Source organism: Melampsora larici-populina (genome assembly GCF_000204055.1).
Source record: "Melampsora larici-populina 98AG31 unplaced genomic scaffold MELLAscaffold_3, whole genome shotgun sequence".
Taxonomy (NCBI): domain Eukaryota; kingdom Fungi; phylum Basidiomycota; class Pucciniomycetes; order Pucciniales; family Melampsoraceae; genus Melampsora; species Melampsora laricis-populina.
The window spans coordinates 3,040,920-3,059,066 of record NW_006768767.1 but is presented as its reverse complement, the minus strand read 5'-3'; the positions used below and the strand labels follow the sequence as shown (position 1 = coordinate 3,059,066).

Below are 18,147 nucleotides of genomic sequence, written 5' to 3'. Positions count from 1 at the left end.
TGAAGCTCACATCGACAAGAGTGACTGTGCTCCATGCCTCTTGAAAGATTGACTCGCATAGATGTGATAAGTTTTCCTAACCACAGAAGTCATCCTCGATACCACTTTACCGACTCAACATATCTCTTTACCTTGTTAAGGACATGGCATCGGCTTTATCGTACTTTTAACAAGGCGATTTCAGCTCCTAGAGCACTTAGAGTTCCTCAACCGTTTCGTACAGCGTCATCCGCAGAATATTGGGACTAAAGGATCAATATATACCCGTATCCATTTGATGTCTAGGCCAGCGGATTGGCACTTGCAAGCTTCTTCCGGCTTTGGGCGCAATAGATTTGGGGTTAGGAATAACAATCGCGTGGTTTTTCAAGACTTTATTGAGTCGCGTTCACTGATTCTAGCATGACATTATGCGCACAGTTTCTCAGGCCCGCGACTCACAACATGTTCACAGTTATAAGCCAGGTATGTCTCTCCCGTCTTGAGAAAGCTGGGATAAGTTAAAAGTCCTCATATGCCTGCGACTCGCCAATGACCATCATATCGTGAGTCTAGGTATACCGATATCGGACCACGTCCATTGAAGACCGGCAACCAAACGATAGTCTCAAAACCCGCAGCGATGGCAGAAGAAATTCAAGGTGCTCATGCAATGACCGTCGTTCAAGATGCCCAGGCAGATGACGTACTCGAGCCAGCCCTAGAGGCGTATCGTCTAACCAGGCTACACAATCCGCCTCAAACTACAGGGCGAAAGGGCAACAGCACCTGGGATGACGACGAAGAACACGGCTTGATGAGTGGTCTAGGAGCCTTAAGCTCCATCCTGCGGTTATACTCTCGTGGACCAGAAACGGAAGCTCGAATTTATCCCAATAAACGTTCACGACGCAATGATCGAAGAAAAAAGAGCATACAATCTGGTGCTCAAAAGACTGATCGAAGCGAAACAGGTGCCGAGCATACAGCAGATGACACCGAAGACGACCGGGCGAGCACATCTAGCAGACTTCGATCCAGGATGCGTCGTAGGAGGCGAAAGTCGGTCACAGTTCAGGTTGCCAGTACGTCTTCATAGTATCTCTCATCGTTCCCCAAAAAGTTGATTCATGTCATTAAAAATGAATTAGGCGTACTCGAGAGACAAGCTTACATCCTCAAATTATCCAAAGCACTTCTTCGATTTGGCTCACCCGGACATAGGCTCGTCACTCAGCTTGAAACGGCTGCTGCTGCGCTTGATCTCAGAGCAGGCTTTTACAATATGCCAACATTGATCTTTGTCACATTTGGTGATCATGGCACACATACGTCTGAGATTCATTTCGTTAAGGTCTGTTCTTGTTCTCATGTCGACCTCTCATCTCAGACAAAACTCATCTTGCATTCAGACTCATATGCAAATTTTACTTCGTCTACACAGGCTACTGGAGGACTCGATTTGGGAAGGTTGCCTCGTTGCGCTGAAATTTACAAGCAGGTAAAACTCATATGGTTCTGGGTCAAGGCCGTGATGGCGTGTCTTCCTCAAGGGTCATTCCTAAGCAAATTTGATTGTGTGCATGAACGCTATCTTTCATAGGTCAACTATTCTCAGATCGACGTCAAGGAAGGTATCAAACAGCTCAATAATCTCCTCAACGAGCAGCCTCCTTGGAATATTCGAGACAGGATCATCTTTGCATCGTTGCAATCATGTCTCTTGTGTATCATGGCCTTCAACGGTAGCATTGCGGACGCTGTAAGTTTTAACAGAGATCGTTTGCTTTTCACGTTGATTTCACATTCCATCAGCTGATCTCGTGAATCGGTTGGATCATCGGCGTAGGCGATCTGTCTTATTTATGGGGCCTTCTTTGGATATATGGCTCTTCATGTGCACAAGTCCGCTACCGACATGTACACTAACATTTTCGAGTAAGTGATTTTGAATGTAGGCATTTCAACCAAGTGATGCTTTCTACTGACCGCTTTGGACCAATCAGGATATCAATGGCAACAATTTTCTCATTTCTGAGTCGTGCATTGGCCTCCACCGATAGGTTCTGCTATCAGAGTCTCACGAGTGCTGGTCTTGTAGGTAAGGGTTTGGAATTCATCTCGTCTTCGTGAATTTGAGGCAGTGGTGACCTTTCTCCAAAATGAATAGGCCTATTACCCGGGCTTGCTGTTTGTAGGTACACCAGTTCCTTTTTCTGGATCGTAAGTATACCCCGGTCAACCAATACACTTGATACTTACCTCCGTGTGTCCACTTAGTATCAGGTGCTTTGGAACTCGCGTCCAAGAATATGATCAACGGTTCAGTGAAATTGGTATATGCAGTCATATACAGCCTCTTTTTGGTGAGCTTCATGAGATTGTCATTATCCTCATGTGCGGATGGTAAAAATTGAGATATGGTCTTTTGCGTATCATAGGGGTTCGGTACGGTCATTGGTTCCGATATGTTTTTACTTCTTGTTCCCAGCGCAAGATCTGACTTGAATCAGGTAGTTGCCAACACCCAAGGCCGTTTGACTGTCACTGGAATCTTTACCTCGACTGTTGCCAATATGGCCGGTGATCTAACCGGTTTATTCACAGTCGCCAATACGACTATTGTCGGCGCTGCTACATCCGTTAGCTCGCTCGAGAAAGGTTCAATCACGTGCTTCAGACGCCCTGAAGATCCATGGTGGACTCAATCTGCGCTTTTCACGCCCTACATTCTAATTGGAATAGTACCTGCCTTCGCCTTCCTTCAGTCTGTTGCAAATGGACAGCCTCTCAGAGATCGGCAAATAATAGCGCAAGTTGTTATATCCTCTTGTGGGTTTCTTGCAAACTACTCGGCCAATAAATTCGTAAGCATTGAACTCTTTCTTGATCCAGCGATATATCCCACATCGTAGTTTCTCAAGATTATGCTGTCGTTCATCACGATGAAAGCATCCACCGGAATTCGACGCGATACCTTCTTGGAGGCTAGCTGATGATTTGTGGGATATCAAACCTGAATTACCGCTTTCACTTTCTTTTAGATTTTCGCCGATACAGACGTCGTATCCTTCGCAGGTTCATTTGCTGTGGCAACAATGGGAAATCTTTACGCGAGGTTTTTTCACAAGATCGCGTACACGAGTATGGCCACTGGTGTGATGTTCCTACTTCCTGGAGGATTGGCTGCAGCCGGTGGTCTTTCCATGACCTATATGGAGGGTCAAAATGACAATTAGTGAGTTTTTTTAGTACATTCTAATCTGCATTTGGACAGATTTTTGTGCATTGGATGTGTTTTGTCGCAGGCCATCACACGATTCTCATTTGTGGGTTTTTTCGAAACCGATATGTTATCCCTGACGGTTTTTCAAAGTGCCGGGATTAGTCTGGCTCTGCGCATGATCGATGTTGCAATTGGGATCACCGTGGGATTGTACACCTCGTAAGTCTCTATCACATGGTCGACAATTAAACGGGGTACAAGTTCCTAGTGATTTTCCTGATCACTGACCGCCACCTCGTCTATCTCATTCTCTATAGCACTTTCCTCATCAATGCCATAGGAGTAAAGGGTAGTGGTGCTTTCTCGTGGTGACTTTGGGAACTCAGATCATCCTATTTGTGCCATGAATTCTGAAACTAAGAAATGAGTGTCCAAAGCTTCTCAAAGGAACAAATCACCGTATTGCTCAACTCCTGGATTGAGCTTTCTCAAATCTTGAGGTTAAATCTCTTTGATATGTCGAGTGCAATGAAGCTCAAGTACATGCTTAATGAGCATTCTTTCTCGACCTCTTGTTGCAATAGGGCAACCTACTCCCAAAGTGGCGTAGTCCAGATGGGTCTAAATTGTAGACATTCCAGGCGTTATTTGCTGTTGCTTGACTTTGTAATTGTTTGCTGTGGCGAGGACTGCGTATAAATTTCAAATTGGATACATTTGTGGTGAACACACATCTTGACGGGGATTGTTCAAGAGCACTTTCGAAAAAAATGACGATTTGAGTCAAAGATTTGATCTTGTGCTCGATTAATAATTTTGGCTACAAAACTAACTTACATATCGTCAGTATGGTCGGCATTTCGCGACCACCTGAGTTTCACAACTTGAAAACGCTCAAGCTCACGATCTGGAGAAAGAGACAGGATACATCGCGCAACAGATTGTAAAGACTGCCACAGCAGTGAGTAACATACTACGGAGTACGTATATACACGGAATGTTAGACTAGTTACATAAAAGTTAAACTGATGATACATTGAAAGCATTGAAATCATCTCAAAGGAATTTCACAATCAACACGCATATTTATTACTTTTGCTAAAAAGGAAGCCCGGGTTGAAATAAAATAAAATAAAACGTAGCCCAGAATTTCGCCGCAGTCACTGCAGTGAGTGTATGTACAGCAGCAGACACAGTCAGAGATTTTGCAGGTGCAGCCCCGCCTGCAATCTCAACCAATTTGATTCAGCTCCTTCAAGAGAGCCTACCACCAACCAATCAATTTTCATACTTGTCTTCTTGATGGGGTTCTGTAAATATTCAGCTGATATCAAAGTGCTCGCGGTTCGCTGGAGTCTTCGAGGACTTCCAAGATCTTTAATCCGACAGCGACTCAACAAGCAAATTTCTCGCAGATCCTTTGGCCGATGGATTGAACTCTACCACCTAACCCGTGCAGTCATACGCGATCCCGACACCTACGAACGCCGTGGTCGGCGCCAGCACTTGAATGCCACGGATCGTAGATTCATGGAAGAATTGATTCTCGACCAGCCATCCCTTTTCCTCGACGAGATTCAAGAAAAGCTTTACAATGTGCATGGGAAGATGCCTTCCATAAGTACTGTTCACCTCGAACTTCAGAGCCGCCTTATGATAAGCTTGAAGAAGGCCTGTGTCAGTAACACTCGGAAATCCTTGATGCCAAAGTTGAAATGGATGCGCGATATGATGGGCTATCCATCCAATTTCTTGGTGTTTACAGGTCAGTCCAATATCACTTTTCATCTCATATTTTCTCGCAATCTTGTATTGAAATCCTGTGTTGTCTCACTGGTTGCAGACGAGAGCGCAGTCTGTGGGAGGGATCTGCTACGAAAACGTCAGCGAAGCAAGATTGGAGTCCGCACTACTCGCAAGGTTCCTAAGATGCATCAAGGTCGATATTCACTCCTTCCAGCCATCACTTATGATGGCTTGCTGGCTCTTTCAGTTCTTGAGGGGCCGGTGAACCGGAAGCGATTCGAGAAATTTTTGAAGTATAGCTTAGTTTGTCATTGTACCTCTACTTCAATACCCATTACTCCACACTGAGATCATTTCAATGTACAGCTTCCTCGCATGAATCGATTTCCAGCAGACAATAGTGTCTTAGTACTGGACAATGCCTCAATTCATCGTGGTGGATCAATTGCTGAGCTCTGTCGTAAGAAAGGTGTGTCTGATCTCATCATCTTTCCTCTGTCGTGTTTCCAAATCGCTAATTCGAGCGGGACAATTTCAACTTTAGGTATTCTTCTTCGTTACTTACCACCATACTGTCCTGAGTTGAATCCGATTGAACTTGGATTCAACGCCTTCAAATTTGACCTTCGACGATCACAAGTACTGGCTACCAGGACTAATCCGATTGGACCAATACGAAGGGCTGCTCATAAGACATTTGGCCCCAAATTATTACCTAAGTTGTACCACCATTGTGGTTATCGCACATTCGATGAAGTCCTCGATCGTAGAATGGGTCACATATGACTGATTTCGGCCAATGAGGTATTTGCATTATCCTATCTGTAGTTTTTGAGTTTCTTGGCTCATCTATTCAATTTCTTTCAAATCATCAAAATCAATCTTATCAATCTTTTCTTCGAGCGATTCGTTCTCAAGCGTCTTCGGTGCAACTAAACTTCAAATCGATCAGCATCAGACCAACAAGTTGAAGATTACATCTCTTCTACATCTCCCAATCAAATCGAGTCCACCCAAAGTCTTCAAATCCTCAACTTATCAAATCAAATCAAATCGGATATTCAGTTTCAAATCATCATTCAATACAAGAAACTATAGAACCAAATCAGATTGATTCAATGGATGAATAATCAATCCTTCATTATCAAATCATCATTCAAAACAAGAAACTACATATCAAACCAAATCAGATTGATTCATTTGATAGATCTAGATCAAATCAGTTTTTCATTATCAATCATCATTTAATTCAAGAAACTACTGAACGGAATTAGATAGATCCAATGGGTAGATTTAGTTTTATTTATAATTCTTGTAATAGAAGGATGATGGTCTTCTGGAGGAGACGATCGATTGAAATCTAAGATGAACTGTTCTCTGTTTCGGCTGAGCCCGAATATACATAAGAGACAAGATTAGGTGGATCTTGAGATGATCAAATGGGCCACGAGCACCATGTCACTCTTAAATCGATCGATCCTAGGAGATTCAAATGGTCTAAAAACACACTTCCTTGTTTTGTTGAGTGTGATGTAAGAAAGATAAGATTGAGCTAAAAAGTTCCCTCGATCCTGGGACAAACAAAAGACACATTGTGTCAAACCCAGAGCGAATCTCCATGTCTCCAATTCATCGAGATCCGGCTTAATCTGACGCTCGATCATCTGAGGCTACTGGGCTTTGGGAGGGGATCAGATCGACCAGGATCGAGCTAAAGTGTTAGCTCGATCTTACTCTAGACAAAAGACACTCCATTTCTACGCCAGGGGGGCGATCTGTGTCTTCAAAAATCTCGAGCTTAGTTTGAAGCTCGATCATGCAAACTGACCTTACTTTGTATGGAAGGGGCACAGTACCATAATTCTTAATAAACATCATGATTGTATTTCTTTTCAAAGTTTAAATTTGATATACCCACTGATAACAATGATGGGGGGTTAAAATCCGCATAAGGCAGCATAGAGCGATCAGTTAACAAATGTTTTTGCCTGGATTTCCGAGCGGAATAGAGCGAGCAGTTAAAAAATTGAAGTTCGCCTTCATTTTGGAGCAGCCCTTCTTTCACGCTTCATATTACTTATATGCTTATGAGCATCTCCATACAGCATAGTTATTGAAGCCTTAGACAATCCCTGTTGAGCTAGATCTTCTCGAGATAAGTGTGTCTCTGTGATCATTCTATGGTCGGTAATTTCTGCATCTTTTAAGATCTTGCGAAGGTGCTGCTTTCTGTCATCTGGTAATGTGCAGAACTTGAGGAATCCTTATGTTCCATTTTCAGCAAAGGGATCATATGCAAAAGGAGGTGATGACGACACATGAGTAGAATCTTCAGGTGTATTCTTTCGTTTACGAGGAGTGCATGGGGTAATTGGTGGTTCGACATCGCCAGCTGGTTGCTTTTGAGGTGATCGTACTGCTTCCCCGATGGCCCCTGCGAGTCCGACCACGAGTTGAGTTATAGCGGCAGGGGTGAAGCTGTTAACATCAGGAGTTTCACTCGATGAAGTGAGAGTTTCGTTTTTGGCTTTCTTGCTGAGGTCGTATTTGAAATGGGCGGGAGGAGTATCTATGTCAACCTCATCTTTGTGCTGGCCAATGAAACACCTAAACGTCAGCTTACATAGATAATAAACAATGGTGTTGGGCTCACTCGTAGCTTAGCCCAGTCTTCTGCTTTTTCAAGCGTCAAAACAAAGTAACGAGTCGAATCGGTTGGATCTGTCACAATCGGACACCTTTTGTGGTAGCGGCCATCCATCTTGTGGTGGTCAAGAAGGTCACTTGCAAACTGGTTCTCCCGATCGCCAGCGGTTTGTTGTGTGTCGTCTGATCCACGTTCGGACTTGGGTTGGAGATCATATAAAAAGACATCAGTCCAGTTTGATGACAAGGGTTAGAAGACAGACAATCTCACCTCTTTGGTGTCAAACAAATCCCTATCAATTCCTTTTTTCACCTGAAGCTTGTGCATGCGCTCAGCTGAAGCAGCAATTTTCTCAGTGCGAGCAGCCTGAAGAAATTCAAAAACAAATGAGACATGTGGTGATCACCTGGCTTGATCAGATGGGACGGACTCACTTTTTCAGCTTGAGCTTTGACCTTGTTTGGATGAGGTGCAACATAGGTGATCCTAGACTCCCGACCGGGAAACACAGCATTGCCTTCTTCAACCCATTGTTGGACCTTGGCTTCGCTTAACTGCTTTCGAGCCTTCAAAGTCTTTGGGAAATCAGGATGTGATTTGATATACCAAGTCCACACACCAGGATTCTTCTTGCTGTTTGATGAAAGCTTGATCAATCTTTCAAGTGACTGCTTATCGTCCTTGGCAAATTCAGCACACTTTGCTTTGAGTTTCTCCAAATCAAATTGATCCGCCCTCCAAGGAACCACACAGTCAGAGCAAGAGATCTGTGAAAACCCTGACTTGACCGTCTTGCAAGGAACCCAAAATTCACAGTCAAAGTTGAAGGTATATTCGGTGTCGTCTTGATTGTCTTGTTCATTGTTGATACTTGGTTGAGGGCTCTGTAAGATGTGGAATAGACAAAGGTGAGTATATTGGATAATATACACAATAGGTGAATAGCTTGAAAACATCACCTGAGCAGTATCAGATTCCGGGGAATCAACATTGACACCTTCATTGACCAATGGATTGGATGGGGAAGAATAATCAAGAAAGATTGGGTTGACGTGCTGGTGCTTTGATTTCATATTTCAAGAGTGCTGAAAAAGATTAGGTAGGATGGATTCGTGAATATGTGGACAGTAGTAACCCACCCAAGAGGATCATCTGGACTGCGGATGCTCAGCTTCCACACCCACCGCAGTGACTGCGGCGAAATTCTGGGCTACATTTGTTTTTATTTTATTTCAACCCGGGCTTCCTTTTTAGCAAAAGTAATAGATGTGACTGGGAGCGAGATTGGATGCATACACCACGGATAGGTTCGGTGTCAGAAAAACGCCCCAAGACCGTCGGAGTCTTAAAAAGGCCGAGGCCCCGGCCTCGGGCCATAAGTAGGCGGCCCCCCGACTATCCATGCAAATTTCAGGCGGCCCAAATACCAACACCACATAGGTCATATGTTGGCCGCCCAAAGTGGTCTCCTTCCCGCCATACACCGCCTACAGATCGCCCAAACTCAGGCCGCCTGACGGCGATCACAAACCACCAAGAGACGGACGTCATCCAGGTTTAGACCGCCCGAGCACTTACTTGGACGCCTTTCACCGCATCACACGATTTCAACACATCACCGCAACTCACCCGTTATCATACCACTCCATCAAGTCCAAGCCAATCAGTACGCATCCACACGTCTCAATGGCCGAACCCCCGAGCCAACTGTCGATACCAGAATGTGAGTTATTTTGCATAACTCACTCAATGATGTATTTGCTTTTCCTAATCCCATTCCGATGACCCAGCAGATATAATTTTGCATTCCGATGACCCAGCAGACCCACAACTTCGATGTTCAGCATGCAATAGCCGTACCCTTAGCGATTACCAAAGTCACCTTCGCACGCCTGCACATCGACAATCTGTTCAATGTTTGCTTGAGCGTGAGGCGGCCGATGAAGTGATGCTCCAGGCCATCCGAGCAACACAAGAGGATAGCCCGAGAGAAACTCCCACCCTCGACTTGGCTCAATACACACAACATCAATCTGACACCCCCCCGGCGGAATCACCTGAATCACCCCTCACTCCGCTCTCTTATCTACGGAACCTGGACCCCAACGGCCGATTGGACGATGATGCTTCCAGCACTGGAGACTCTGACCACGCTCTGGATGTCCTTCAGCTCCGCCAAGCGTTAGAAGCCATGGAGCACGTTGGGGTAAGCCCTGAAGACGACGATGAGGACATGTTACCCAACGAAATGGACCTAGACGACGCCTTTGACGACGATGACAGCCCTGATACAAATGGGTGGTACCCGTTCAAGTCCAAAGAGGTGAGCCAACTTGCCCTTTCAAAATCACATCAGCTTGGTCTTGACATCCGTTTCTTCCTATCATCACACAGCAAATAATTGCCTTGCTCATCATTGGTTCAACGCGAAGCCTTCTATCCCGCCTCCAATACCAGCGAATCCGGTCAATATTACGAGTATGCGATGTGAACTTGCCTGCCTGGGGATCCCTGCGTGGGTTAAGCAACCGACTAAACAAGAAAATGGGACTCGAAATCACCGCGCGTGAAAGCGCTGCAGGTCACCCTCTGTTTGGTCTGAAGGTGAAGACTATCATACAAAGCGTAAGACGTGGATTGTTCTTTCATTAAGACATTGATTGTTCTTTCTTTACACACCAGGACTAATATGAAATGTGCTTGCGATTGTAGGAGCTAGCTAATCCAATTGTCAGCCAAAATCTTGTCTTCCTACCGGAGCTTCCTGTTAACACGCCCATCAACCGTCTATCCCAGTCCCAAAAATGGCGGGAGCTCTACCCACCAGAACTCCGGGTGCAAATGGTGGTTTCTAAAAGCATCCACTATTATATATACGAGCCGGTCCAGGTGGTATCAGGTCAATTGGTGGTGCCGATTTTTTTTTATAAGCAGGCAGAAGACATCATGGCGAAGTGTCTCCGGGCTGTTGTCGAACCGGCTCAACAGTTTCAGTCAGGCTTCAACATCTTCATTGATGGCGAACCCGCTTTCAATTCATCTGACCTTTTAAGTATCAACGTCAACACTTTCTGGAGATTATTAGAAGATGTCAGATTGGACAACACTGAACGCCTGAGGGATCTATGTGGCAATCATATGTATCGTGAGTGATCACAGTCAGAGTGGCAAAGTTCTACACTGGCTAAAATCTTCCTTTTCTATCTAGAGCATACGTCTGGGGGAATCGAAACGGTGCCGATGGTCAATCCTTGGAGGATCAAAGCCAATGGCAAAATAATACGACATGTACCCCTCACTTTATACTCCGACGATACTTCAGGAAACGTCTCGAAAAAATACAACAAGCACATGAGTATCTATTTCACCCTCTCTGGTTTGCCACCCAATTGGTCAAACCAAGAGTATAACACTCATTTCCTGGCCATGACCAATTGCGCTTCGGCCCTGGAATTGTTCGACCAGGTCGTAGACGATATCAAGTAAGGGATCTGGCCTGCTCCACTCACCCGAGTAGACCTTTATTGACTCTGCCCAACAGTGTTTTGGGCCTCCAAGGTTTTACAGCTTTCGATCACTCTCTTGGCGAAGACGTCTGCGCAATGGCTGTCGTCCTTTGCCACCTTGGAGACTCTCCCATGCATGCCGAGATATGCAACACCACCAACCCGGCAAACACGCTAACTCCGTGCCGCCTCTGTGACCTCAAAGTGGATCGTCAGGTGGAAAAACAATCCGAAGGTTTTGTGCGGGATTTTTTGGGTCTGGACCAACACGGCGAAAAGGTGAGTGGCCTTCCATGTTGACTTATTTCACGTTCAAAAAGGTAGACGTTGACCAGCCCAGTTCGACAGGCCGCTTTAGCCCTTCGTGATTGGAATGTCACACGTGCACGTACTCGCGAAATTTGGCGAACAGCTCAAAGGCGTAACAGCAAGAAAGCGGTGGACGACTTGGCACGCCAATATGGATTGCGAGATACCCTGAATGATTACTTCATTCATCTAGTTCAGACAGCTCAGGATAATCTAAACGCGGCTCAGGTAGACGTGCTTTGCGCCAACCTCAAACACGAATGGGGTGATAGACTCTTCAACCCAATGCTGAGGCTGGCTGGTGGGTTTTCAATCATTTCGCACGGTCATGTCTACTGCTGACGTGGTCCCTTCCTGCCAGGATTCAACGGGCATCTCGACACGCCGGTCGAGATCCTTCACGTGGTTCTCCTGGGCGTGGTGAAGTATCCGTACCGCGACACGATGAAGAGCATCAAACCTGGCAAAGCTGGGGCCCAAAAGCACGCGAAGATGTCGGCGCGCTGGCGCTCTTTCAAATCAAAAGGGCTGAATATACCTCCTATCCAGCCGAACACGTTAATCCAGTTCTTTCAAAGCCTGGTAGGGAAGGAGTTCCGGACTGTCCTACAAACCGTCCCGTTTGTCATCTACAAGCATGTGAACGAAGAGGTGCGACATCTGTGGACGGCACTGTGCGCCTTGGGCTCCTACGTCTTTCAAACTGAGATCTCCGACGTGGACACCTATCTGAAGGAGCTGGATACCGCTGTGGACGTCTTCCTGAATCAACTGATCAAAATCACGGCTCAGTGGGTCAATAAGCCCAAGTTTCATATGCTGATACATCTCAAATACTCTATCCGAAGGTTTGGTCCGCCTGCGCTGGTGGCCACCGAAAAATTTGAATCCTTTAACGGAAAAACACGCGACGCCTCCATACATTCAAACAAGCAAGCCCCTGGTCACGACATTGCGACGACTTTCCTCACGGCGTTGATGCTCCGCATCTTACTTTCAGGAGGTTCTTTTTTTGATCATGAACTACAGGCACGCGTGGTAGCGGGGGCGAATGTGCAATCCCTTTTCTCTCAAATACCTGAATTGGCTCAGGCATTGGGCCTGAACATGGGGGTCGATAACATTCGCTTGCACACGGACAGCGGTGAGTCTACGCACCGCAGGCCGTCATGCTTGCAAGTCACTCATCACATTCCTCGAACGTTATTTGGTCAAACGGTTTCGGCAACAGGAGCGAAGTCGAAACAGGGGGATCTGCCCAATTGTTTAAGACAATTAGCGTTGGAAGTGTGGTTGCAAGAATTGGATCACGTCACTTTACCATCACGCCATAAGATTGAAAAGGATGACTTCGTCGTGGTATGTCTTCCGCTTTCGTGTCGTAGAGGTGGAATTCTGAGTGGGCGTGGCGATTTTGCTCGGACCAGGTCAGTCGAGATGGAATAATCGGCCAGGTGGTGTCAATCTGGAAGCCTGTCAATGAGGCATCCTCGAAATCCATTCTGGTACTCGCCAAATGCAACAAGGGGCGAATAGTCCCGTTCTACGGCATGCGGGAATTTGTGATATTGAACAGCACATTTCCATGTGACATCAAGGTAAGCAATCACATCGATATCATTGTACTCTGCCAGTGCAATGAATTAACCGCCTCTTCTTTCGGCCCGTCAGCTAGTCGAGTGTTTGGTCAATATGCAGCACAATTGCTCCGGTGGCCAATGCTCAGTTACGTTAACCCAAACCAAGAAGGTGGAACGTAAAGAGTCAAAGATTTCAGTCCCGACGATCAAACACACGCCTCACAACTCATACATATTGAATTACGCGGCCCACTACTCAGCGGAAATACATCGAAAATTATCTGATATACATGTCACCAACATCTTGCCTGGCCAATGGAACGAAACCATCTCAACGGGGATCACGAAGTGGAAGGCCACCCCACGCCCTGTTTGCAAAAATAAAGGTAAAGCGGCGGAACCGGATTCACCTTGAAATCGGATCTTCCGGTCCTTCCTGTGGCGTTTGTTAAGCAAGGAGTGTGCGGATTGTCTTGGAGTGTTAGGGTGTCCTAAATAAGTTTCTTTTTCCATACTTCTTGGTATTAGCGTACTATTACGTTTTGTATTCGCGTACTATGAGTTGTACTATGTCCAAAAGTTCCGAGTAAATGTGCAATATGGCCATCTAAAACCTTTTGAACATCTCAGATGTTCCCAGGGGCCCTTCGTACCCAGGTCATGGTTCTAATGGGCCTGGGCAGTGACTGCTTACCTCGCGGTTTAGTCGCAGACCATCCAAAGAATCAAAAAATTCTTTGGAACGGGAAATGAAGGTATAGGAATAATGACCTTTGGTAAACACTGCCAAAGGTCACCAATCATCTTTGGTTGTAGTAATCCAACTATTATTCGCTGACTCCGCCAAATTATAACATCGATATTGGCGGACGCCTTGGTTGATCAGAAATACATCACTTATTGCTGCAGTGTATGAACCATGATATCGCTTGCGTGTGATAATCACGATATCAAGAGGCCCTTTGATATTATGGGAGCCAAAATATTCTCTATTCGCCGTCTGTTCATATGCGACGAATAGAGAATAGATCATACCCCATCACGCGTTTAACTATCAAATCATGCCGAAACGAACGACGCCAGAGGGCGAGCGGGATTCTTCCAGCGAGCCTGACGCGAAAGAACTCAAACTTATCACGTCAGACTCACCGGATCATAACAGCGAAGCATACGATTGGGACTTATTCCCTAAAGACACTTTGGTGGATAATGACTTTCGCCGTCTCATCAGCGTCATGTTCGGTTATAATTGCACCATTCGCCAGGCGCAAAGGAAGGGCGATGGCCAGATCGTGGCTATCAAGTGTCATTACAAATGGAACTGCGAGGGGACCAGCCACTTTCCAACCGTCAAAGCGAGGCTGGGTATCGTGGAACAGCTTCACCATCCAGGGCTGGTGGCTTTCCTCGGGCATTACCAAGATTCGAACACCTTGGACTTCGTGTTTGCATATGATCAAGACACCCCCACTCTAGGGGACCTTCTAACTCAGAGGAACCTTTCCGAAGACGAAACCGCTTATTATACGTTACAAATCGCCGCGGCTTTAGACCACATTCAGTCGAAGGGTGCGGTACTCCGCAATCTCGATGATTTCGGAGTGTTATGTTTCAAAGATTACCGCATCAAACTGTATGATTTCGACTCCTTGTGCTTGCTCGATGCCGATGGAACTGCGCAAGGTGAACACGGGATGGATTCCATAGACCGAGCCCCAGAGATGATTGAGGGCGGCCGCTATGGTACTTCGGTGGACTGGTGGTCCCTAGGCATTCTCGTGTATTACATGATAACCTATCGCAAACCATTCCATGAAAGTCAGTGTTTGACTACGGAATGACTGTCAGTCCTTAACATTGCGCTCACCAGGTTTCCCTCACGCAGGTTTGCATCGTAGTTGCAAAGGCAACCCGGTTCTGACAGCAAATGTCAGACTGCCCAAGTTCTTGACGGACGATATGCGCGAACTCATTACAAAGTTGCTGAACAAATCACCCGGTGATCGGTTATCATCATTGTCTGAACTCAAATCTCTCCCGATTTATAACAACATGTGGCCATCAAGAACTCCAAACGACAAGTTTTGGAGATAGGTCGCGATCTTGGATTGACTTCGACTTGGAAGCCAGCTAATTGCGCAAAGAAGGTAAGCCCGTATGTTTCTTTGCATTTAACGTGGCTCACACACAACTTTTGGGCCATGTCTTATACTAACCACCTTTGATAACTTTTTCATTGAACGGAGCAGGCCCATATGAAATAGGGAAATGGATATACAATGGTGGTATCTACATGTTAAGGGACCACAAACCCGTTTGTAATTATAGCTCTGCCAAACTCATCCTTTCGCAATGTACAAGATGGTGGTAATATCCTTCCGCGCGTAACATGATTTTGGCAGCGACACCGTACGGTACTCCCCAAAGGCTCATTTGCTGAGGCGAGATGAGATCAGGGAACAAAAAGATATGGAAACTGTGAATCTCTTGCCCACTGAAGATCCTGAGCACTCGGTTTGTATTTTGTACCGACAAGTCCGCATACGACAAAAAGTGCCTAAGTGTATGTCTGCCTATGAACCGGGAAACGTTGGCGTAGGTAATTTGAGTTCGACGGCGTCCTTGCAGTTGGTAATCACCTGGTGGGGTCCGCGTTCAAAGGGCGTTCATTGACCGCCGTGAATCACCAGAGGAATGGTCAGACACTCACCTGGCTGACCGTCCGAGCCCAGTAATTCGCTGAGGTCGCCGCTGGACCCACTATTGCGAGGAACGGTGGGGATCTCCGGCGAACCCAAGTCAGGAGAAAATCCTTGGCCGTTGTGACCACTCGTCGAGTTGGCCAACGGCGAACCTAAATTGGGTTGGCCACTTTCCATGAGCGGCCGAGGTGAACCAAGGGGGTCCACGACACACCTGAACAGACAAGTCAGAAGATCCAGATCGTCCCCAGGCTGTATGTTAAGCAGACTCACGTATTGGGAGTTGCTGGGGTCGGATTATTCATTGCCGAATGATTTAGTGAGGGACTGTGGGAGCCGTTTTGATGATGTCGAGAAGGACTGGTTTAAAAGGAGAAGGTGAATAGCGCGAAGTCCACACTAATGCATGAATAAAAAACAAACTGCCATTGACCTCGACCCTAAACTCGTCTGAGAGTGGATTAGGTCAACAATCCATGATGGCCCCATGATTTGCCTTTGGGGCACGACAAGGCCAACTTACACACCAAGTATGGCACCTCCTCAATCGCAACCCTTTGGTGAGCCTTCCTCGCGCAAACTTCAAATTGCATCCTAATGCCTTCTATCCAATTAGGTAATCTCCTGAACCCCCAGCCGGGTGGGTTCCAGGCGCCCGGAGATCATCAAACGCCGGCCATGTCGACGAACCTACGCGGCCTGAACAACCACGCGGATTTGGTCACACCTCAGAGTAAGAAACGGCCTTGCGGAGGCCGGATGTATGCGAGGCCAGTGTACTAATCAGGGACGTTGAATGTTCCAGATGGGCCTCGCACTGGTACCCCACGCAGTTTGATCCGCAGTGCCAGTCGGGAAACCCTGGCCTCCGTTGGCACTCGACCTCGCCCAAAGGTCAAAGCTAAGACCACTTTGGCTGCCAAACCATCCGCTGAACACGTCAGCTCACCTCGTGGCCCGTCGAAGAAGCGGCAACGTTCTCAATCACCTACTCAAGCACCGGCCGGGGGATCAGCATCCACCTCTCAGCAGAGCTCAATTCCCCATGACTCGCGTCCCGAAAGCCAGTTTATCTCTGGGGTCCCTGCCCAGCTCAGCCGAGACCTGACTCGCCAGGAAGCTGAATACCTGGCGGAATTGACGGAATCTTTCGATGACAAGCATCGGCAGTATGCGCGTGATCTGTCTGAGGTCAGAAATCGGCCTTGCTAACCACGCCTGAGCGAGGCTGAGGTTGGTTGACGTTGTTTTAACATATAAATTTTATAACATTGGACAGATCGTGGGTGAAAACCATCGACATTTGGCGCGATCAGCTGATTCTGCCAGGGCGCAGTACTACATAACCCAAACTGCTGATAAGGTGGACTCCCTGGTGAATCTCTTTGAAGACCAGATTTGAGCAGTTCACGATGATCTCTCCACCAAGATCAATCTTCTGTCTGAAAACCTGCGTGATCTCACCGAGGCCATACGAACGGGCGCCTTGGCGGTACGCCACAGTGAGGCTCCTCCTGCGGTTCCTGCTCGCAAGGCATCAAACGGCGAACCTCCTAAAAGGAAGAAATGGGTAATTTCGAAGGAACTTAGAGTGAGTCGTGGATGCAATCAGCGTGGACCAGAGAACTGATATGCTATTACGCACCATTCAATAGGCCCTGGTCACCGCCCTGTCAGTTGAATTGTTACCAGAGTCCAATCTGCAGGCCTACACCGCGATTGAGGACGGTGCAAAGAACTACCTTCCGAGGTCGCTTTTCAATACCATCAGGGCGAGTGATGCAATCATCACATTGGCTCCTCACAGCGTGCTGATTCCTTTGTTTCGTTTCGATGTTCTAGCTGCGGGTAGCGAAGCAAGATGCCGCCTGGTTAGCTCAACACCTTCCAGGTAAAATCCGCGGGGTGAACAACGCCGAGGGTATACGAAATTACTGTACGGCAATCAAGGAAGCCTGTAAGCACTCACGCAAGAAGTTGCACCTGTTGGTGAGTCGTCCTGCATACGTATTGTCATTTGATATAGAGGCTGAGGTCAGCACTTTCCTTCCCAGCTCTTAACAAACATTCAAAGTCAGAAGAGCGGAACCGTCAAGGTCGTGGCGGTTCCTAGTTTACAGGCTTTGTGGTATCGAGTGGTAATCAAATGCGGCATCATTGAAGAATCAGTGGATGCGAAGACTGCATGGGCAGCGGCGGACGGACCAGCACGAAGCCAACTCGCATATCTTCGAAGGGAGGCTGCCCGCCTGCGTAAGACTCCTTCAAACACTAACATTTGGTGTGAAGTGGACCGTCAGCTGGACCACCTGCGCAAAATGGATCAAGAACATCCTGACTTTTTGTCATTGTAAGTACTTGACTTCCGCTTATACGGGTGCTAAATAGCATGATTGGGCTGATGTTCGTTGCTTTTGCAACAGGTTTTATGACTATATATATCAAAATGACC

General features: G+C 46.7%; 5 protein-coding genes across 5 annotated transcripts; 4 read left to right on the top strand and 1 right to left on the bottom strand.

The window, feature by feature from the left end:
• Nucleotides 1-531: 531 nt before the first annotated feature.
• Nucleotides 532-3,577, top strand: MELLADRAFT_102569 (uncharacterized protein; the record flags this gene model as incomplete). The annotated part of the gene is made up of 12 exons (XM_007405142.1): nucleotides 532-545; nucleotides 724-1,064; nucleotides 1,131-1,333; nucleotides 1,424-1,480; nucleotides 1,583-1,741; nucleotides 1,829-1,917; nucleotides 1,986-2,080; nucleotides 2,260-2,345; nucleotides 2,421-2,846; nucleotides 3,024-3,217; nucleotides 3,356-3,424; nucleotides 3,523-3,577. 12 exons carry the CDS (start codon nucleotides 532-534, stop codon nucleotides 3,575-3,577), a joined length of 1,788 nt encoding a protein of 595 aa, XP_007405204.1.
• A 5,707-nt stretch (nucleotides 3,578-9,284) lies between these two features.
• MELLADRAFT_102568 (uncharacterized protein) lies at nucleotides 9,285-13,173 on the top strand (the record flags this gene model as incomplete). Its single annotated transcript, XM_007405143.1, is given in 5 exon segments — nucleotides 9,285-9,321; nucleotides 9,392-9,921; nucleotides 12,556-12,557; nucleotides 12,577-12,840; nucleotides 13,089-13,173. 5 exon segments carry the CDS (start codon nucleotides 9,285-9,287, stop codon nucleotides 13,171-13,173), a joined length of 918 nt encoding a protein of 305 aa, XP_007405205.1.
• An 881-nt stretch (nucleotides 13,174-14,054) lies between these two features.
• Nucleotides 14,055-15,087, top strand: MELLADRAFT_91112 (uncharacterized protein; the record flags this gene model as incomplete). The annotated part of the gene is made up of 2 exons (XM_007405144.1): nucleotides 14,055-14,811; nucleotides 14,864-15,087. The coding sequence occupies 2 exons, from the start codon at nucleotides 14,055-14,057 to the stop codon at nucleotides 15,085-15,087; spliced, it is 981 nt and encodes a 326-aa protein (XP_007405206.1).
• A 228-nt stretch (nucleotides 15,088-15,315) lies between these two features.
• On the bottom strand, nucleotides 15,316-16,000 carry MELLADRAFT_91111 (uncharacterized protein; the record flags this gene model as incomplete). Its single annotated transcript, XM_007405110.1, has 3 exons — nucleotides 15,316-15,632; nucleotides 15,704-15,909; nucleotides 15,969-16,000. The coding sequence occupies 3 exons, from the start codon at nucleotides 15,998-16,000 to the stop codon at nucleotides 15,316-15,318; spliced, it is 555 nt and encodes a 184-aa protein (XP_007405172.1).
• Nucleotides 16,001-16,182: 182 nt separating this feature from the next.
• Nucleotides 16,183-18,049, top strand: MELLADRAFT_102565 (uncharacterized protein; the record flags this gene model as incomplete). The annotated part of the gene is made up of 8 exons (XM_007405145.1): nucleotides 16,183-16,255; nucleotides 16,312-16,428; nucleotides 16,501-16,886; nucleotides 16,975-17,070; nucleotides 17,164-17,286; nucleotides 17,351-17,503; nucleotides 17,538-17,729; nucleotides 17,750-18,049. The coding sequence occupies 8 exons, from the start codon at nucleotides 16,183-16,185 to the stop codon at nucleotides 18,047-18,049; spliced, it is 1,440 nt and encodes a 479-aa protein (XP_007405207.1).
• Between the last annotated feature and the right edge of the window lie 98 nt (nucleotides 18,050-18,147).